Here is a 22,901-nt window from a genome sequence, read left to right as displayed (position 1 = left end):
ACTGAAGCTTCATACCCAAATGTCACTATGCAGAGAAATTGCACATTTTATAATAAATGGAAAGCAATTTAGCAGATTCTCTACTTGTTCAAAATATAGGAAATTGGGAGTTTTACAACTGGTTTACTTATAAGAGCAGATACTCAAAGATGAAATCAGATGCTTGAGTGTCATTCCTTTTCCCTGGCTGAAATACAGTGAAAAAATAACAGGTACAAATTGTTAAGAAGTCTCTTAAGGGTGCATACCACTGTGCTATGATAAAATAATAGGTTGCAATCTCATTTCATAAGATTGCATTTTTCATTTTAAGTTTCTAAATCTGGTTTCTAGGTGGTGAAGATGAAGTTTCAGAGTGTCACATTACTGATGGCTCTTGTAAAATTTTTAATGAACAAAAGAATAACCACACTGGGGGCTTAAGAAAAGCTGGAAGACTCCAAAAGGTCAGTTTAACTCAGCATTTGCTTTGTTAGGCTCTTTCCTGGAGGATCATTGAGTGTCTTTGTATGTACAAGAATTAAAATAAATTCTCTTTGCAGTATAAATTTTAAAACTTTTCTGAATCTCCCTTTTCTTGAAATATTGTGCTAATGGTCTTGGTCTATAATCATAAAACTGAGCTCTCTGATGACTTGTGGTGGCTGAGTTCATGCCAAGCTGATATCATAAAGGAGATTGGTAAGCCAGTTCAAACTGACAAAAGCTGAAAAGCCACTAAAGTTACCTGTAAGGATGCCTGTCCCTTTTGGAGGAGTTACTAAATGCAGCAGTTTTTAAAAATTTGTTTTATAATGGATCATTGCCAGTGGATGTTTCTGCAGAATGAAGATTTATGCAAGATTTTCTTTTAGATTCTGGTAAAAGTAAATTTCTTAATTTAGTGTTTGAGCTCAGTTTGGCTGTAAAAAAGGGAGAAAGGATTGACTCAGCACTGAATCATTGTTTTAGTGTTTTTCCTTTGTAAAATCTTTTAAGTAAATATAAAACTGATCAGGAAAATAAATATTAGTTCTTTTAATCAGTAAGTAGCAATTCAAATGAGTGCTGAGTTCTTTTGAACTGGAAGGTCCTAAAGCACTAAAGGATGTCTGCTGTTGTTAACAATATGAAATAAGTTGTTTCATTGGTAGATACTGGTGGAGTTTCAAAAAGATTAATCACAGATTTTGAAACTTTTTTGTGTAAAGGCTTTGTGCAGGTGCAATTGCTAAGTTGTTCGACATTTTAAACATCCTGCAGATCAGATATTAATTTCCATGGACCAATGATCTCTGGATTAAAAAGATTATTTGACTTTTCTGCACCTTACTTCTTTTTTACTTTTTAAATATTTCGCTTTATTTTCCTAAATACATTATATGTAAAATTAATAACTAGAATGTATAAATCACTTTAAATGCATGTCCTATAGAAGCATTTAAGATTGTGTACTCTTTAGGCTAAAGTATCTCTCCAGAATAGTTTCATTTCCTGGCACAGAAAACTGACTAAAGCTGTTATATGTAAATCCACAAACCACACTCAATGGCTCTTTCTAAGGCTATTTGCAGAAAGTGTGCTTGGACATTTGTCAGGTTTGTTGATTCCTTCTCTAGTGAAATTACTCAACAAGAGCATTATACATCAGTGGTAATTTTGACTCATTTGTCTTAAGATCTCAGCATAACAATTATGTACTGAAGAGAGGCAAGAAGCAATATGAAATTTTTCTTTATTATTCCCCTTTTTCAGATCTGACCTTGGAGTCAGAGGTATCTTTAAATGGTTCAACATGCTGTCTGCTTGCAAAGCATGCTCTGTGAGGTGTTTAACAGTAGCAAAGCTACGTAGGTGCTAGAGAAAATTCCTATTCAGTGTTTTCGGATGGCTTCTTTTATCCACCCATTTCAGCTTGGTGATAATACCATTTCACTCAAATATCAATAAAATAGCAGTACGTAGTTTCATTCATGTCATGAATGCTTTTTAAAACTTATTTGAAAGTTTTTCATTGTCATCTTGACCATGCAGATTCATATGGAGACAATTTTGGGGAAGGACAGGGATTTGACTGAAATGTAAAAAAAAAAAACTTCACAAAAAGGTTCTATGTGATTAACCAGATTCTATGTCTGCAATAAGACTGTTGCAGTGAAAAGTTTAAATTTTAAGAGAATATTTTTCTAAACAAACTCAGACTATAAATTTTTGTAAAAAATTATATTGCAAAGTCTCTCTTGTACCAATCAATATATGTTCTTGAAGCTTTATAAAAGCAACCAAACATTATACACCATTTTTATTTAATACTTTTTTCAAGTGGCTATGGCTTAAACACTGCAACTTTTTGCTGACTTTTGGCAATGTAAAAGTTAAGTTAGAAAACATAAGTTAGTTTCCTTTGCCTAAAGAAAAAAGTGGGAGAGAAATGGTGCAAATAGTTTTAAAAGTATTATTTTATTGAATCGTACTATTATAATGAATTTCCTAACATTTATTTAAATCTTAAAAGAAATTATATACTAAAAATACAACTGTAAAAGAAATGCCATTTCCTAGATACTTTGATGTACAAACATTCCCACCAATGTGGCTATGTGACTCTTCAGACAGACCATATTGCTGGGAATCTGTTATAAGTGTGATCTGTTAAATTCATTACTTCACTTCCCAAAATAAGAGACAGCAATGTAAATTGCAGCTATATTTTTTAATAGAAGAAGGGTTTTAAATCTAATGCCTCTTTAAAAATATTTTAGATGCTTGCTGAATGTAGTTCCCAGATAATTAGCATACTTTAATTACAACTCGTTCACTCTGGTGTATGCTACAATGAACACTACCATTCTAACTCATCAGTACAGTGAATGCATGTCAGTAGGCCTTTGGAATTCACTATGTAATGGTAAATATTAAAAAAGCCAAGGAAAAGTACCTTTTAGGAAACAAAAATCTTTAGGTCTAAGTGTTAACATTATATACATCTATGGTTTTTTCAATTTTTCATTTGTAGTTTCTTTAATATCAAGCTATAGGTTCTGTGTTCTCTGCTGTGCTATTGTGGTATGCTTTTGTTTTCTTCAAAACCTCATGCAGGTTGAGTTTCTTGTGTTTTGTTTTAGCTGAAGTCAAAACTAAGAATCACTTTGTTCAGATACTTGTATATCACAATTTTAGATTAAAGTAGTAATATTTTCTTTATTTGTACTCTTTATATAGGCATGCTTATTGTACTGTTAATGTGGGAGATGTCTAATCAAATATATGTAAAATTGTACTGTCAACAAACAAAAGCCATGAAATAGAACAGTTTATAATGGCAGCTGCATGCACGGTTGGGGAAGATAAGTAAGATTTTCAGGAACCTTTAATGGCTTCAGAAAAAAGATTTTTGGATTTAAAACAACATCACCACCATCCCAAAACCAGGACTTTTGGTGTGTTGAAAGGCAGTGCATACAGACAGATTTATAACATTCACTCTTAGTTTTGAGACAGAGTTGGTAAGGATAAACACTGTCAATTAATGCTTGTGAATGTCAGCAGGTGGCTTCCCTGGTCTAGAAATCTAAGTTGATGATAGTGGATTGCAGGAATAAAATAAACCCTTTATGTGCATTGTGATATGTTTCTCAATTATTCCATGAAATTGGATACATAGTTCTTTGTTGCTTTGCATAGGGAGGACAAAGTGAAATAACTAAAATTCATCTTAAAGCCAAAGATGTATTCAAACAAGTTATTTACAGTAGTGATGAACTGTTGAGTGCTCATTTCATAGCTTATTGTCACAAAAAAAATTTACATTTATCAGAACACCTGTTGCATGTCACAAATATTTTGTATTTTAAAAAGATCAGAGACTCGTTATTATTAACCAGTTAACTGCCATTTTTATTCAAATACAATTTTTTGTTATAGTTTTAGAGGGATATGAGAGGTGATAGATGTTTTTTAAAGCATCTAAGTGTCTCACATCAAAAGTCTCAAATCACTAGAAATGCAATTGGAATAAAGTGTAAAGTAAAAAAAAAAACCTTTAAAATACTGTTTTCTGAGTGAAAAGAAGAAATTCTAACCATGTGAGAATACCAGTTAAGCATAATGAGGGATGATTAAAAACATATTTTTACAAAGAAGACAGTATGGACTTAAATTCCTTCAGTTTTGTTTTTAAAGAGATTCATCTTGGCTAATATTTCTGTAGCTCTTGGATTTGGGTGAAGGTACATCGACACTGAATTTAAGAGATTTTTTGAGAGAAGATTTTTACAAGCAATCTAAGCTCATGCTGTGGAACAAATAGTGTGAAGCAGGCCATTGTTAGATCCTGTTATCACAATCCTTTTTTAAATTACTTTATTCATGGCAAAACAAATGTTAATATCCTGAAAAATCTGTCACTATAAAACATGAAACATCCTGCCAGACATTCAGGAAAGTGACTTTATGACCATATTTTATATGTGCATTCATAGACTTGACTTAGATTGTATTGGTTTTAGGAACAACATCGTTTTATATTTTCCTCCCATAGCACTGTGAAGGATGCCTATGATTCCCATGGTTTGGGACACTTTTAAACATCCTTCTATATGATTAATCCCATGACGATTTTCACTCAAACTTCACAATGCAGTTCTGATTCTGGACTTTCTCCAGCTAGTGAATTTGTCCCCCACACTTCTCCCACATCAGGTGGAGGGCTCCCAGGACAGAAGCCATACCCTTGGCATATGCTGCTGTACCTTACATTGCATGCTTTGGGCCATATCCTAATGTCAACAGCTTTGTTATCACCCCTTAGGGATGCTACCATTCCTGACAGTATTATCTCCTGTAGATGAACCTAATGGGTTGATTTATGACCTTGGGTCCCTAGAAATCATTCTCTTTGTGACAGGTTTCATACTAGCTATTTGGGACTATGTACTGAAGTGCTGTGGTCTATTTGTTAATTTTAAAACAGTGTCTTTTAAAATCAGTGCCTTTCTAGGGCAAAAGGCACATGCTCCTTTCAGCTCAAGCTGTTTCCTGTTGTTCCAGGGACACTTGCAGCTGGTGTTCACACTCTTGTATGTGTTGCTGTTAGGAACACTGGAAATGTGCTGTGACAGTGAAACCTGAGGTGGTTGACTGTAGCTTGTCATCTTAGCAGGCAGGATAGGAAAGATCCAGGAACTGAATTTCCCCAAATCATTATATAAAATTGTCAACTAAATTTCTGTTTGCTCAACAAATTAATGTATTGGTTATTTTTTAGAACCTTCTTCTAAAAGAAGGTATAAAGGCTTAAGTAGGTGGAGAGTTTTGAAATTTTTTTATCTTCATAGAATTAAGGAAAAAAAAACACATTTCACTGTTTCTTTTTTTTTTTCCCCAGAAGATTGGTGACTTTTGATTAAGAGATTGTTTATGTGGCTTCATGTTAATTCAAAACATCTTTTTAATACTAATTTTAGGCAAGTAGGAAATTGATCAAGATCTATCTACAGTGAATGGTAGGTAAGGATAAGCACTAAGAGTAAAATCCTGGAATCTCGAGTTATTTGAAGGACATCTATGTCATCTCCATCCTTCTAAATAAAAGTCTGTGGCACTCTTGGATTTAATGGGGGAAGGAAGGCTCAGGTGCAAAAAGCAAATGCAGCTTTCTGGCTCAGAGCATGAGGGGAACAGTACAGCAGCGTTGTGCAAGAAGTCAGATCATAGAGTCCATGCTTGAAGCATACCTCATTGCTGAAGATATGTATGTATGGTGTTCTTTTCTGATTTTGAGATGCACTGTGTTCACAACCATCATGCCAGAAAACCACATAATCCACTGGACTGCAGCTGGTTTGGCAGGGAATAACTGTAAAACTGAAACTGTTTTCCCTCTTGCAATCAGCAACTATCAGGAGGGAAAGCAACTGCTGCTTAGATCCTCTTTTTTTTTTTTTTTTTAACTTTTGGAAAAATGAGCAGCCTACATAAACCTGTTGGTATCTGGCATAACTGTACAGGCTGGAAATCCTTCTGTTAATGGGTCTCCTTTCTAAATTATGGTCTTGCAGCTCTTGAAAATTGTTGAAAATCCTAAACTCCTTTCCATCAGCATTTGACGTTTCTTCATTAATATTTTTTTTAATAATTTGACAAATTTCCATCCTTTCTCTGGAAATTTTTATTCCCATTCTCCATACTTTTCTTCATTGAAATTAAACATTTGATAGATTATTGGTGTGATCTTTGTAGAATTGAATTTTGACAAACAAATCTGTGTGGAACAGAAATAAAAATACGCATTCAGTCAAATAGGAAAAAATCTTGCCACACATTACATATGCACTACAAAAATCTTTTGTGTTTCAAATATTTGTCTGCAAGTATAATTAATTCATAACCTTTCAAGATACTAAAAAAAATTTGATGTAGGTTTTAAAAAAATTGTTATTCTACCCTTCCTAATATTGCTGTTGCACTTTAAAGTGTGAAGTAAATATTGTCCACTTGTTTACCATATGGTCTAGAAGGCTGTAAAGCTTTAAGTCAGGTTGTTGATTACCATCAACAAGTGGGTTACAATCTTGTCAGCAAAGTATTTACTGATGTTTAAAATCTTGTATCTTAACACAAAATTAACATTAATTCCGGATTGAGTCTTTTGGGCTGCAAACATCTTCACATCAAATCCCACTCATTGTTGCATAGTTGGCAGTCTCCTGAGGACTTCAACTATCCAAATCAACTTCACACTGCTAACCATTGTGCAGACCCACCATGTAACATTCTTTCCCTCTTAAAATGGTTCCATGCTTACATACTGCACAATGGAAATTTGTCTCTATGCCCAAGTTCTTCTGCCCAATGACTCACAATGGTGAGTTAATGAGCCACTGATTGTTGTAAAATGCAGGCGAGCCCAGTGGGAAGAAATGATGATGTCCAACTCCAGTTCAGAAGGCTGAATGATTTCTTTGTATAACTATGCTATAATACATTAATATACTATATAAAGGAAGATACTAAAACTACATACCTACTTTTTCTACCTGCCATATCTAACTCACTCACAACTTGTGACCCTCTCGTGAGAGTCCAGACACAGGTAGATCTGATTGGCCATCAGGCTCAAACAGTTCTCACCAGAATCCAATCAAGCAATCACCCCAGGTAAACAATTCTCCAGACACATTCCACATAGGAAAAACAAGGAGCAGAAATAGAAATTGTTTATCTTTCTCTCTGTGCACCTCTATGAAAAATCCTGAGAGAGAGAGAAATGTGCTTGCCACAACTGCTGTCTCCAATGAAGTAGCTGAGGCAAACATTCATTTCTGATTAATGTTTCATGAAGGGTGGAAACCATCATGACCAAGAATTGAATGCTGACGAGGTCTTAAATATCAAGCAATTAATTTCACTGAAGCTACTCTACTGTTGCCCACTACTCTTGTGGCTTCTTTTTTTCAATCTCAAAGGCCATAGGGTAACTCACTTGAAGCTTTATAAAATGCTTTTAATTGGTCATAAGTCAGCTGTCTGGAGGCATTGTTCACTTCATTAGATCATTTTGAAATCATAATTAATTTTTTGTTTGAACAGATGAAACAGATTAATTCTATATGATACTTAATTTTTTGTTGGAATTATTTGTAGAAAGGTACAAATTATTGGTGAGGCTGGGATTAGGGGGGAGAAGTTCATATAGCCTAAAATTACAGCAGAAAAAAGTAAACTGTGCATGACTTTTTCATAGATCATTTGGGAAGGTGAGAGTATACATTGGACTTTATTTGGTGCAATGACAGAATTAACTTGTGCCTTAGTGTTGTCTTTAAAATGTTTCTGCTTGCCTATACAAGTTTTCTCTGTTACATAGTGTAACCCAGTGATAGCCCTGGTTCCTCTTTTTCCTATCTTCTAACGTTTTTGGGGTGAGCAGATACCCCTCCTTCACCTGAGTTTTCATCTTGGAATCTAATCATGTTAGAATCTAAAGTATAACTTAGCTTTTGCCTCCCCTTAGCATTCCACTTATAGAATGTGTTCACTTCTGTCACACTGGTAATCTTGCTGTCTCTTTCTGATACTCAAAAAAGGTTCTTCACCCAGAGGATGGTCAGGTACTGGAACAGCTCCCCAGGGCAGTAGTCACAGCACCAAGCCTGACAGAGTTCAAGACGCGTTGGAACGCTCGAGCACCTGGTGTGACTCTTGGGGTGTCCTGTGTAGGGCCAGGAGTTGGGCTTTGATGATCCTTGCAGGTGCCTTCCAACTAAATGATATTCTATGGTTTTGTGATTTCCTCAAGTTTCACTTAATAAGATAAAACATGAAACTTTCCTAGTAAAATACAGTTAAGAACTGGACTGCTGCTTTTCCTGAGTGATGCTCACCAGAAAGTCAGTCCCTAATTTGTACATGTTGGAAAGGCTTGGGCTTCCCATTGCAATGAGAATCACTGCTGCCTGTGCTTGTAGAAATGATAATAATAATGTCATGCTGATTGATGGAGAAGATTATTGGTTGCAGTCAAACTATTGGGAAGGAACATCTCCTCTCCCTTTAATTTTTGACTATCCTAATAAAAAAGTCCCTCTCCAGTTTTGCTAATGATCACAGACAGGTACCTGTCCTTCAAAGTTGCAGAATGCTGGGAAAGCTATCCCTTGCTACAATTTTGCATTCCTATGGTTGGAATTTTTTGTTTTTCTTAAATATAGTTGTTAGCTATGATTGGTTGCATGTGGAAAACTGAAAATGTCATTAAGTCGTGAATTCTGACACTGCTAGTCTGAAAAGTCTGAAACTATTCATTCACTTTTATCTTGCAACAGAAGTTCTAGGGGTTCCTATGTCTTCAGTTACAGGATTTCTATTTTTTTCTTTTATTTGGCAATGAAGGAAAAATGATGCCCAGGCACCTGTCACATCATCTAATTTTTATGTCTTCTAAAAGACTAATTCATTCTTTCATCTTTCCATGTGACAATACTGGATTTGGTTAGGATGGGCTGATTTTTTCACGTCTTTCTAGGACCAAAGCAGGGGTACTATGTTTGGTGAGGAAATTGCAGTTGAAATTGACTTTTGCAGCCAGAGGAAACTTGAAAAATGTCAGTATCAAAGGACTGATAAGAGAAAGGCCAGCCAGAAAGTAAATTACAGCTTTGAATAATAGCTGTTTTAAAATACTGAATAGTTATCATTCATTAAAATTACCAGTTATTTTCATCTATGAGCCACAATTACTTGAATAAATTAATGTAGAACTACTTATAAATTCTTTCTATAAACAGCCTTAAAGTTTTGGGTCCTCATTGCAATCTTCTTAAATACAAGCAGAGTGAAATTAATATTCCTATGCTACATAGCCCTGTCTTTTGTTTCATATACTAATAAGACTGAAGATTATTACTTCTGAAATGCAGTTGTAAAGATCAAAATTTAATATAAGGGTAGTAAACCAATTTCAAAACCATCTGATGGACCTACAGTGGCCAGAGAAAAAAGGGATTTGAAGATTATAAAAAAGATAGTATAATATACTCTCCCTTAAACTATCTTTGCTCACACATGCACTGTTTTCTTTCTGCCCGTCTCCCAACCTCCAAAAGTTCTTTATCCCTTGTATATTGGCCAAACCACTTAGGGTATCTTGTTGAGTCCTGAAGTTGAGATCTTTTTTCACTCCACTAAAACATGTATCTGAGTTTGAGACTACTCTGAGGCTTATTTCTTTCAGAACTTCAGTCAACTCTAAGGCACAAGAGGAGAACTTGGACTAAATAATATACAATTTAAAAGTGGTTTAGTTGAAATAATTTCTTGAAAAATATTTGAGACCTGGGTTCTTGATAGAAAGAGAAAATGAGATCTAATATACATAGGCTGGAATTTAACCAGTGACAAATCTAAACCTATTTCTATCAAATTAATTCTTTGCATGAATATACTTCATTCTTGAGTGCTAGTCTGGGAAAACATTTTATGGTCTCATTTTTATTCATTTGTCACTTATGAAAAAGAGCTCATGATACACTTTACAAAGCAAAGTTTGAGTTCATCTTCTTGAAAAGCAGGTTGTACAAAACAGGACCTTTTTCTTCTTGTCCTTCAGCTCCAAGAAACACCAGCTCAAATTTAGAAGAGAGAAAGAATACATTTTGAGGTTAGATAGCTCTTTTGTGGTGTAGGTCAGTTAACAAATAGGAAGTATCACTTTTATGTACTGGGGAGATTTACAAATACTGTTTCCTTCTAGCTACTGAAATGAATGTTCTGTATTTCAGATGACTTAGAAAAATCTTGTTGTTGGCAGACACTAAAGAAGTACTTAATGCAACAGTGCTTCTAAGAAATATATAAAGGAAAGCTGAAGCTGTAATTTATAACGGAAGTCTGTATTCCAGACCTCAGAAATAATTCAGAAAGAAGCGTGTGCTCTGATTCAGAGTATGGATATGCAACTCTTCAGGATTCAGAGATTAATGGTAAATAAAAGGACCAGTTAACTTAATACCACATTTTCCAGTGTTTTATTAATAATAATCCTGCTACAAACATGCATTATAACTCATAATGATGCTCACCAGATGTCTTTTTGCTGGTCAGAAAAGTAAATGCTCTTTTATTTTTTCAATAAAAGCAACATGTAGAATAAAACAGACACAAAAAGCACAGAAGAAAAATTGCATAGTAGGGGGTGGGGGAGAAAGCAATTAACTTGAAAAATGTAGAACTGAAAATTAGAACATAGTTTGGCTAAGTTTCTACTTGGTAACTGTAATTAAAGAGTACTGGTTGTCTTATTGAAGCAATAAAACAAAATATTGTCTGCTTAGCAAATGACCTTTAACTTGCAAAAATATGCAGTTGTGAATGCTAATGAAATAATAGCTTGGAAGAAATTAAATTTATTTCCAGTTTCTACATTTTGTGTGCACCCTTCTGCATTCTTGAGTCTTTGAACCACTTTGAAGTGCACTGACAAGACATTTGTTGAGAATACTCACTGCATCATCTGGTACGCGATGTGCGGTAACTTAAAAGCTACAATTCAACAGCTGAGTTTGCAGCGTAAGGTCAGGACTGGCTGAAGATTTCCTGATTTGTGTGGATCCACTATTTTTACTTACCTATAGAAAAGGTATTAAGGAACTCCTAACACACAATTCTGCTCTGAAGTTGAAGAAGCAGCTGTAAGATCTCAAGCTGCACTGGCCTTGGTTTATAGCATTACTTCTTTTTAAGCCAAGTTTGGCAAAAATAGTGGTATGATTAGTAATACTTTCATAGCGTTTATAAAAAATTGCGAGGAAGGATATTTTTCTGCACATTCTGAACTGACACATCAGGATCTACTTTAGAGCTAATACTAGACAAACACTCTCAAGAACCTAGTGCAATTGCTGTGTGTGGATTTAACTCCATTAGACAAGGAGCTTGATTGTGATAGCAATGAGGCCTGGCTTCAGGTAATACAGGAGAATGTCATGACCATGCTGAAACATGCACATTTGATGTAGATGAATTTTTCCACTCAGAAAGACTGGGTGGAACAAAGCAAAACCTTGTTTTTAAGCCCTGTTTTTTGCCTTCCCAGGCTGTTACATCCCAGAGACCTTTAACGCTATCAATTTATAGAGATCCTACAGTGTATATTAAGACAGTATGAGGCATATACTGATAATAATGTGGCCTCACATCTGATTTTAATCATCTGACCTAACCTGGGCAGTAATGAGCAGTCCTTTTACCACAAGAGTCCTTACTCAATGTGTTACTAGATGTCTTTTTTTGAATGTTTATTGTCAAATTTTGAGTGTATGTAACTTAATACTAATATATTCATGTTATGATAGGTATATTTGACATATATTGTTGCATTGTCATTATTTTTGCTCAAATTCTTTGCATATAAAATTCCAGTGTGGAATTGAGTTGGAACTTTCAAGAGCAATTAAATGTGACTGCTTGTTTGGAGTTGGAAGTAATACAGTAGAAATTCTCTTGGCTAAGAATAGAACCAAATTTGAGCAAGTGCATATTCTTTTTAGCTATCAGGCTAGCAGTAGAGTGAGACATCATCAGTAAGTATTGCTGGCAACAAGTTAGAATTTGGAAACTTGTATTTCCAAAAATACTGCATAGAATTTCTTTCAAATATTTCAATGCAAAAGTTTCGTCTTTTTTTCTTTTGAAGTTTTATTTTGTTTTATTGTGCTTTGGGTTCATATTTTCACATTGTATACATGGTCAGTTTGAAGTATTGTGGAACTTACATAGTGTGGTCTGAGTGCATGTTTATCATTAATCTTAAAGATTATTGAATATGCTTCATTATGTTACTTCTGAAGACTTTATAGTATCTGGATTTTGTTTTTTAAATGTACACAACAACAATGAAATTGCCATGTGTATGTTGAAATGACTACTGCTTGTGTTATCTTTAATCTGCATTGTCAGTGATATCTAAATTGTGTTCTGTTTATGCAAAGAGTATTCATATAATGAATAGTCATGGTGCACATTATTAGTCTACATTCTTTTAGTCTAATAGTCTACACAGGTATTTCCAGCTTTTTTCTTAAATGTGAGAGATTACTTGGTTGTTCAATAGAGAACTGTTCTGTACTAATAACAGGTCAGCTGGAATTGCATCAGATTTCTCTCTTCTGTTCTTTGATTCATTATGGGGTAAAATGAGTTGCCCTGAAATATTTTTTTTTGCCTATGCTCCCAATTAGAAATATTTTTTGTACTCTTACCTCAGTGCATTACTCAAAAGAAACTGAATTTTAGTGGAGACTTTGAAAGTTTACTACTTGTGGTTGTGGTAATATATTGGGGTGCAGAAGTGGAGCAGTAGCTATATGAAGAAGTAATTTAAATTCATATACTGTTTTTGAAAATTAGATGTTTTTTTGAAATCATTGTATAAAATTTAGTCAGTCTCCTTTTTTCTACAAAATCAAAATGTTTGTATATATATATTTGTGCATGTTTATGTAGCTACAAGTAATTCTTAGCTAAGGTGATCAAAACATCTTCTTATATATGTTTTTTGAAGACCATGTTCTACGTAGTTATGTATTTCTCTGATACTGCTAAAATTGATGTTCTGTCCTGTCTTTGTGCATACTGGAGGCTTTCATGGTCAGAGGTGATGAACTTCCTCCTCTTCTGACCTCTGTAATAATAATTCTTCCCAAGTTTATTTGAAGTCCATATGGGACAAACATTCCTGCTTCTCACATAAGCTATGGGGAGTATTGCAGGAGAAGGAAGGAGTGCAGTTTAAGATGTCTGAGAATTGCTGATTTGAAGATTGCTGTATTCTTTGAGTATACCTTGTTTGTGATATTACTTGGACAATTTTTATTCACTAGAAAATACTGAAGAGTGAAAGAATGTTTTTTTAACCTCAACATAAAATACTGAAGTTGTGTCAAAACTCAAAAAAAAAATACAGTATCAAAATAAAACCAAAATCATTAAAATTCTAATTCTTGTTTTTGAAGCATCCCAGCCAGTTTCTACCTTTCTTTTGGAAGAAACTGGAATTTTAAATCACAGGTTTTCTTTGTTGTGGGTAAGCTTCCTTTTCCTTTCCATCTGATGAAAACTAAGTAGACCAGTACTGTTTTTATTTCTGTGCAATCTCAGGCTGGAAATCCTTTGCATTTTGCTTTTACTAAAAAAAGTTTGCATTCCTGTCTTCTGCTATATTGTATGCTTTGACATAAAACATGGTTGAAGGGTTTTCCTTCCTTCCATGTCCTCAAAGTTTAGTATTGCTAGTATATGTGTTAATTAGTACAGACTTTCCCCCATGTGATATTATACCTATGAAGTAGTTTGCACCTTTTAACACAATATTTTCTAATTTAGGGGTTTTTTTCAAAAGGGGTTTTTTTCAGATTTTTCATGTTTTCTTGTTTCTTTCATGTCTCTAGCCAACAAGGACGCTAGTTATGACAAGTATGTCTTCTGAGTAAGTATTAACCATTTGACTCTTTATGCAGCCTACCATTTGCATTTGAATATTGGTAATTTTTTTATGCTTATAGAAAACTAAATTTATATTTGGGCTCTGCACTTTATTTCATTCTCTATTCTTCCTAGAAACTTGTTCGTACATGTATATTTCGTTGTTATTGGTAGTGTATATGTATGTTTTTGTTGCTGTGGTAGAGACTGAAGTAGTTCCATAGGTGAGTTCAACAGGGCTACAGGGCAATAAAACTAAAATCTTAAGCAAGTTTTCTATTTATCTGAAGCAAATGTACATAGTAGTGGAATGTAGTAAATGGTTCAGCCCAACACAGCCTGTTCGCCATACATTTTAATTATTTCTATTTAAAAATTCATAATCTGAAACATCAGTTTAAAATGTTTTATTTCATACGAATAGTTGCAGAATAATATAAAAAGTTGTAGGCTTTCTAGTGACTTAGTTTCAAAACATTAGAAGCAGCTGCCACTGCATATTTTGGGGGAGAGTTAATAATTTTCTGGCAAGCTCTTATCATTCTCTTAAAAGTCTTAAAGCATAAGGAACATCCAACAAAAATACGATTCCATATTTTATACTACACTTGCTTAGAGTTTTTGAATTCTTTTTCAAAACTCAAGATATTTATACTACCCAAAAATCTGTTTCAGGTTTGCTGTAACTAAATGTTGACAGTTACATAGAAATAAATACTCAGAAACAGCACTTAGTGACTATGCTTTCAGGAGTTTTTTTGTAAAAGGTTATCAATAGCTATTAACAAGTGTACTTCTATATGTCAGAAACATAAAATATAATTATATTTTTCTTCTATTTAATGTGGCTGGATGCTGGTAACACCAGGACTATAAAGTGAACCTCACAAGTCATGCAATGCAGAATCACTGTGGAGGAGGTAAAGATCATCACTACAGTGCAGATAGTAGGGAAAAACAGAGGCTGTGGTCTGCCTGAAAGAGGAGAACAAATCCTGGCTGAGCTGGGGAATTTTTTTTTTAACAGGTCATTAATATATAATTTCTTTCATGTTCTTATATGTTGACTTTTCCCACTAGCCAATTACTATTTCATTAAATTAAATTGTCTGGGGATAACAGTTGCTTTTCTTCAGAACCTTTTCATTAAACTGCTTTTGGTTGACTACAACTGTAGGAATTCATCAGCTTGTAAATGGGTGAAGGGAAAAGGACTGCTTCTGAAACAAACAGGAAACAGTTCTCCAAAACACAACCCAGTGGTCAAAAGCCAATCCTAGTACCCAGTAGCTACAGCCTCAAAAGTGGTTCCTTAGAATTTACATTTTAAGATGCATGAGTTCAATGGTTTCATGGCATTGGGTTTTGGGATTATAATAAATGCTGCTCACTGAATTCACAATCACACAGCTATCTAATGTTCTGATTTAAAAATTCAGTGAATTTTTGCTGTAAATTTTCATCCACCAGTTATTGGATCTGTCTCAAGTATAAACTGGTGAGTTTTCTCTGCAGTTTGTAAGATGTCTTTGATTCAAGACTTGTACAACAGAAATTTTTCTTCTCCCTATAAGGCATTTTGTGTAGACACTGGAAGAACTTAGAAAAGGTTCAGGTAAAGCATGGAGCATGCAGTCTGGGCAGGGACAGCCCCTATGGGTTGTAATGTTGCAAAACCATTCACTTTTAGACTATACAAGCTAAACCTCACAAAATGAAAAGGGAATTCTAAGAATTCTAGTAACAATCAAAGCTATATAGCCAAGACCAGAAATCATACCAGGGAGAAGGTTAGTCATAGGATTTTTTTAAAGTATCTCAACATGCAATATCACCTTTTGATTTAATTGTGGCATTAATTTGCTGCACTGTTTTGACTGTTCTTTTTTTTTTGTTTGTTTGTTCTAAACTTCTTGAAAAATGATTGCTCCAATTTTTGTGAAGAATTTTTTTGCAGTTTTGCTAGGATTCTGCTAAGTAGTGTTTGTTTTAGCTGGGATATTTTGGAAGTTCTAACAGACTTCCTTTCTGTGGAGTTAAATGTAGTGGGAATGAATCAACCCCAGAGGCTTCTGGAGATGCTCTGAGTGTACTTGCATAGTGTCTGTGATTCCCTCAGAAGATTTGCCTTAAAGGATCACCCCTGTGACAGTGTGACTGTGTTCAAGGTTGTGACTAATTGCTTTTTCTTGTGTTGCATGGACATTTCCAAGTTAGTATGGGGAGTAGAGAGGTCACCAGAATTTTGCTTTATTTTATAGATCTTTAAGGATAATTTATAATTGTAAGAATGATCATTAATAAATTGTTATCATGCAACAGCTTTTCTCTTGTGATACCAAGGTCTTCCTGTTTTCATAATTATATATTTATGTGGTCTTGCATAGCTATGTGGAGAGCTCAAATTAGAATTCCAGTTTTAGTTGGCCATTCTGGAATTTAGATCTAATTTTATGTCTTTCATTATAATTGTATTTAAGGATAAGTGATTTTTTTAATTGAAACATTGGCATAGATGTGTAGGTTGCAAGCCGGTTAGAACTTTAGGACTTTTCTAAATTTAGACACAACATTATTCAGATGCTGAAAATCTGAGGCTTCTTAATGAAAAGCTGTTAAATGTGCTGTGTCTAAATGTTTACATTTCTTGGTAATATTTTTTATAGTACTATGAAAGAAACCAAGAATTAGGCTCTGTTGTGTTGGGCATTGTACACAAACAACATAATAGATAATTCTGCACTCAAAAGCTTTTATTTAAACAGACAAGATAGATATGAGGGGCCAAAGGGCTTTGGTGTGCAAGTAGATGTGATTGTGTGATAATGGAAAAGGGTCTGTTAGGACTCTGGAGAGGCTAATGAATTTAGGGTTAGCAAATGGGTAGAGGCTTCATGAGAAAAGGGTAAAAAATGTTTAGTGGGGAAAGAAATGAGGTGAATTTGAATTAATTTGCAGTATATGTATATGCTTTTGTAATTCTGCCTCCTTCCATTCAATGTTGCATGGGCTTTTTTACCTTTTCTTCTTGTTTAGGAAGCAAAATACAGTAATTCATGTCGTGAAGAAACTTGGAGACTTTTTGTTCTCAAATGAAGTGTGTGAAACAACAAGTCATGTAGTTACTGGGAGTCCTCGTCGTACCTTGAATGTTATGCTGGGAATTGCTCGTGGGTGTTGGATTGTTTCTTATGAATGGGTAAGAAATGCTTTTTAACTTTACTATGCAATAAGTTAAATTTAGTTTGTATAGCTGAAATATCAACCATGTTTGTGTCCATGTTGCCTGGCAATGATGCCAATGTTAAGTTATTCAGGCTTACTTAGAGTTAGTTCAATTAGATGAAATTTGTCTGTGTCAAGATCTGTTAGTTAGTTACAGTTTTTCAGTGCTTAATTTAACCAAATTATTCCTGTATTGTACCTCATGATCACTTTTAGAAAGAGGACTTATCTCATGGATGAGAAACTCATGCCCCATGCATTATTTTAGGACAGATTAATTTCTGTTCAACATTAGCCAACTCACATTATTCAGATTGAACTTTTTATGTCCTGATATAATATATTTCTGTTATGTTCTGAAATATGTATTGTGTTCAGCATTGGAAAAAATGAAGGGAAATTCTTCGATATTTCACTGCAAATGGGAAAAAAAAGTAAAATAAGAGTAGTGACTTGGTGGGGAACTTATATGTCAGCCCAGGATTAAACCATCCCAATTCCTCACTGTAATAATAGAGCTTAACCACTCAATCTGACATTGCAGATGACAGTTTCTCAGCTATCCTCATGTTTCCAGAGCTATAAAATATAGATGGTGAAATTTATATGGAAATAGGTCTTAATCTTATACAGAAACCAGTTGTTGAATAACAAAATTTGGTGGTTTCCTCTTTCTTATAAATACTTTAAAATCTACTTGTTGGGTGGAAAATGAACTGCTGCCTTTTTGTTTTCAAGATGTCTGGCACTTACCAGTATGAAGCTTGTCCTATATTATATATATGCAGTTATTTGAAGTTGTTGTGGTATACTTCACATTTTTCAGAAGTTCTTGGTGATTCATTTCCCTTGGAATAGAGAGTTTGCATCTTTGGCTACCTTAAGGATCGTGTAATGTGCCTTTGTGGCAAAAGAAGACTAATAGCATCCTTGGCTGCATTAAGAGGAACATATTTAGGAAGGAGTTTTGGAGAAGAACGTCTCCACAGACTCATTCCAGCTTACTATATGATTCCTTGCATCTATTAATTAAATACACTGAATTATCTGTCCCACACTTAGTTTTTTATGGAGCATTAAACAAGTCACAACATAATTGTCACGAGTTACTTTTTCATAACAGGTTGCTCAAACATGAAAGCTGGCTTCTTCCTTGAGAAAAAGCTTCAAATAACAACTAAGATAGCTAGAGCTAGAGAGAAGTACTACAAAACAGTTTCCTGTCTTTGTACATAAAGCAGTATGGATAAGCAGTATTCCAACAAGTGCTGTCCTAGAATTTCATTGCCCATTTTATGCCCTGCACTTGTGTGAACAAATGCACGGTGAAAATATCTACCTATGCTCTTCATAGACCAGTATTGATTGGAAATGTTGTCCTCCTGTCTTATGGTCTACCTTGCAGACTCATCATGGGATCATCTATATCCCTCATATAATACCAATAATTTGAATGAAATTGTTCCAAGGATTAGTTTGTAGATGTTATTGGATCAAATGCTGATGCTGTTTTCACTCATATTATTGAGCTGCTATTTAGACAAAGTTCTGAAGTTACTAGGAGAGATGCATGAGAAAGAACTAGAGATGAACTTTAGATCTCCAGATCAAAAGTTTGTTTGATCTTATAGTATCTGCTTATCTGGAAGATTACTATTTTTAATATTTTTAGAACTGTGCTTATCTCTTTCACAGAGACGAGGTTCAACTTTGCCCATAAATGTGTATTCCTTCAATTTATTTATTTATTTACTTAACTGAAATAAAACAAAAATATTATTTAAAAAATATTTCTTCACCTGTTTAAATCATTGAATCATATGATGTAAGTGATTCATTGTCTTATTTCATATTGTCTCAATGGCCAAATACTTTTGCCATCTTTTTACCCAAATTGGTTAACTAGAGAAGAGACAGCTGAAGCCTTACCTAGCCAGAATTGAGGAATTCAGTAGAAAATTAGTCAGGAAAATTTAATCTAAGAAAATAATCTTCTCCTTTTATTGGTGCTACATAACTGCTGTCTTTAAATGTAATCAATCCTACCATTAGTATTTTCACTGATAAAATAGTTCACATTGGATAATTTAAAAAATCAATCAATCTGGAAAAATTAGTGATACCTTATAAACATGGTATTACTTTTGAGCAGTGATGATTGTCTTTTGGAGATGTTTATCAGTGTTTCAAGAATATATTTACCTCTGCCTTTTGACTTGTAATGTAGACATAATTTAGGATGAAGTGGTTATTTTCTTCTGAGAAAAACTTAAAATGTTATTTTTAGATGGATGTTGGAGAAATACCAAATTTACCATCAGACATTTAACTTTCATAGCACTCCATTTACATTTTCAAGATGAATTATTGAAGTACAAGTACCATATGATCATTCATTGTGCTAGCTGGATAGGTGAGAGACCTTAAATAATTAACCAAATAGTGTGTTATCAGACCCTTTGAGCTAACTCTTGTGTAACTGCCCATTTTAAAACTTCTAGATAGCTCTTTCTTCTCAATAGAAACACATTCTGAAGTATTTCAGCTAAGAAAAATATTGCAAATCATAACTTATTTTTGAATTACATGAATCTGAAGCTTTTTTTGGTGTTGCTATGAAAATATAACTGGTTGAAAATTTGCCAAAGTCAGAAACAGACTTTCAGTGACTTGGAATGGAAAGCTCTTGTCTTTGTTTTCATGAAAACTGAATGTTTTAGTGAGTGGTGACCTAATTATTTACTGCAGGACCTGTTCATGAACTCAGTATCCAATTTTCTTTTTATCTAGGAGAGTAGATACGATGCCTTTGTACTCAATTCCAGAACCATGATAGACAAGCATTAATCCATCTTTTGTTAAGACAAACAAATTTCATTTCTAAACAAAAGTCTGTAAATACTACAAGGGTTGATAAAGGTCATTGCTATAGAATTGGCCTGGAAAATGAAATAGGATTACTTAATCATAACTAATCTTTTGGATTTATATTTTAATCTACTTAGATTGTTTTCCAGCTACTTTTGATGCAAACATAATTTTGGTACTATAAGGACGTGATGTATATGTAATACAGCATGGTACATCTGTTCCTGCTCAAGTTTATTTATAATTTTTTTTTAATGTAGTATGTGTATGAATTTTATTCAAAGTTACAATTTTCTTGGTTCAGTTAAAGTTGATTTATATTGTGATTAAGAGAGAAATTACATTAACAAGTTTCCTTTATGGTCAATAAATATATACAGCTATAAGTATAAAGCCAAAAGGCTTTAATATTCTTATTGTAAATTGTTAAAAGTAATTATAAAAAATATACACAGGTACCACCCTAAAATTTATAACTTACAATCCTAAGTTGCAGTCTTAACTGTATTTTTTTAGGAAGTTACAATACTTTTCTTAGCTGAACATTGCAATGCATTATTAGGTTTTGAATATTATTTAAAGGTCATTGATTTTATTAATGCGCTTAACTCTTATTTTTATATTTGGTATGATATAGTGACTGTAGAAATTATTTTCTCTTTTTGCACAGCTGTTGCATTTTCAAATATTTGATTGTGCTTTTTCTAAAAGTAAACATAGTATTCTTTGGATGTTTTGTAATCAAGTTTAGCAGTAAGTTTAAGGATATGCTGCTTTTTATTGTCAGCAAAAAAATCGCTCTTCATTTTCAATAGTCTGCAAAATTGGAGACCTCTCCTCACAAGTCAAACATCACTTGTCACATCAAAGAAGGCAACAGCTTTTGTAGAAGTTCACATTCAAGGTTGTTGAGTTGTTGGTTTCCCTGGAAGTCATCAGGCATAAGATACTTTGGACTGAAAACTGTAGAACTTATTTAGAAAATAATTTTGTTAAGAAAACTGAATGTGCAATTTACTGTTTGTAGCAACAGATCTGGGGCAAAAGAGCCCTTTACAGAAACTTATTTTCTTACAAGCAATTGGGCCGTTTTATAAGGTTTACATTACTAGTTTATGATCAATTTGTTCATCTTAGAATTTTCCATTAGTGAGCTGTAACATTTTAAAGGATAACTTTACCATGCTCAGTATATATAATGCCAGTTTTTATCTACGGGGAATATTTCATAGACTCATTCACAAATTTTAAAAGGGAACATTTTCTAATTTAAATTTAAACTAATAATATATGCATTTGCATGGCAGAGTATTTCAGTCATTGTGAATCAAGCATGGGAATAATTTCAGACATTGAGGAAATTCAGCTTGTTCTAAGATGAATAATGACAACTATTTAATAGTGCATGGCTGTGCTAATGACTTAATCTATTTGAAATGTCTAGAGAGCTATTTAGTGAAGATATGAGAGAGGTTGAATTATCCTAAAACAGGGATTTGCTTTTTGATAAATTCCATATATCCCATTTAGGGGGTATATGTCTGCTTCTTGTTCAGTTAGCTTCACTTGCTCTAGGAGCAACAGGATGTCTCACTGGTTGGTGTCATTGCTTTTTTTGAACTTAAGGGGTGCCAGCTGGCAACTACAGAAGAGACATTGTGAAGCTCAAATACTTTAAATGGGATAACTTGCTGAATTGAGTGAGAGTTGACAAACTGGCAAAGAAGTTACCGGTGTTTTACCTACCTGTGAGAAGCTTCATGGCTCACCACCTATAAAACCAATGAAAAAAAAGAATCTCATCTTCCATCAGAATGGTCTTCAGAATTTAGGCTGTCTACAAATTAGGAGTAGAATGTCCTTTATTATGACTCAAGGGCAGAGCCAATGTAGGAACTTTCTTTTTTTCCATTTTCCTATTAAGACAATTCTTTTACCAATTGAGGGATAGTATTTGAATACTCTCCCACGGAGCTTTTAATATTATAGTCTACAACTGCAAGTTATGATAAATTGTTCTGAAGAATGTTTAAAAAGTCAATCCATAAAAAATGCTGGATGGAGTAGTTTGGGGAAAGTTTTACCAAAAAAAATATTAAAAATATCAGAAATTGGAAATACAACCATTTTAAGTAGTTTTTTACTGTTAAACATTTGGTGCTGGTCCTGGTAGGAACAGAAGTCTGCAAGTGGCACAAGTTTTAGGATTACTAGTCTGTAAAGATCATATTGATACAGTATTTCAAACAGAAATGATTATGTGTTTTCTGGAGAGTCAGTGTTCTTCAGTCTTCTTTTGTGCTCTAGAGTATGACACTGACAAAGGAGGTTACCACAGAGCAAGAAATTGAGTTATTCTTCTTTGCAGGATGATTTATATATGGGATGTGGATTCTATGCAATAGTTGCATAATCCTTGTAGTAGTAGGGGTCCAGTTTTGTTTGACATCTTCATTTATGATCTGGATGCTGGGGAAGAATGCACCCTCAGCAAGTTTGCAGATGTTAGAAAACTGTGAGGAGTGTTTGATATACCAGATGGGTGTTCCTATTGAGATGGACTTTGACAAGCTGGAGAAATTAGCCAACAGGAACTTCATGAAATTCAATGATTACTGAACTGAGAGAATAGAACTGGTATATTATGACTTCCCTTTTTAAATTTTTTGCTCTGTGTATTGTGATTAAAAAATAGTTGACTTTTTGAATATCCTCACAATGTTTTAAAATGTAATATAGCTGTGCATAGAAGCATGACTGACATTTCAATGGTTTGTTTTAGTTGCAAAAATTGTATCTTTCTTATTTATTGATTTTTCAGCAAATGATTTAGTTTGGGAAAATGAAAT

General features: G+C 33.9%; 1 protein-coding gene across 3 annotated transcripts in view; it reads left to right on the top strand.

Moving 5' to 3' along the window:
• Positions 1-22,901, top strand: part of MCPH1 (microcephalin 1) — a 124,999-nt gene that overhangs the window by 21,070 nt on the left and 81,028 nt on the right. For 2 of the 3 annotated variants that reach the window (XM_053937901.1, XM_053937902.1), the window contains exons 9-11: positions 334-446; positions 13,926-13,963; positions 16,996-17,158. In XM_053937901.1, coding sequence (XP_053793876.1) covers positions 334-446; positions 13,926-13,963; positions 16,996-17,158 — 314 coding nt within the window. Of the gene's footprint in view, positions 1-333; positions 447-13,925; positions 13,964-16,995; positions 17,159-19,471; positions 19,598-22,901 lie in introns of all 3 variants that reach the window. The other variant, XR_008429861.1, reaches the window with a different exon arrangement.

Source organism: Vidua chalybeata, chromosome 3 (genome assembly GCF_026979565.1).
Source record: "Vidua chalybeata isolate OUT-0048 chromosome 3, bVidCha1 merged haplotype, whole genome shotgun sequence".
NCBI classification, from domain to species: Eukaryota; Metazoa; Chordata; class Aves; order Passeriformes; family Viduidae; genus Vidua; species Vidua chalybeata.
The sequence above is the reverse complement of the archived record's forward strand: the minus strand, read 5'-3'. Positions and strand labels throughout refer to the sequence as shown.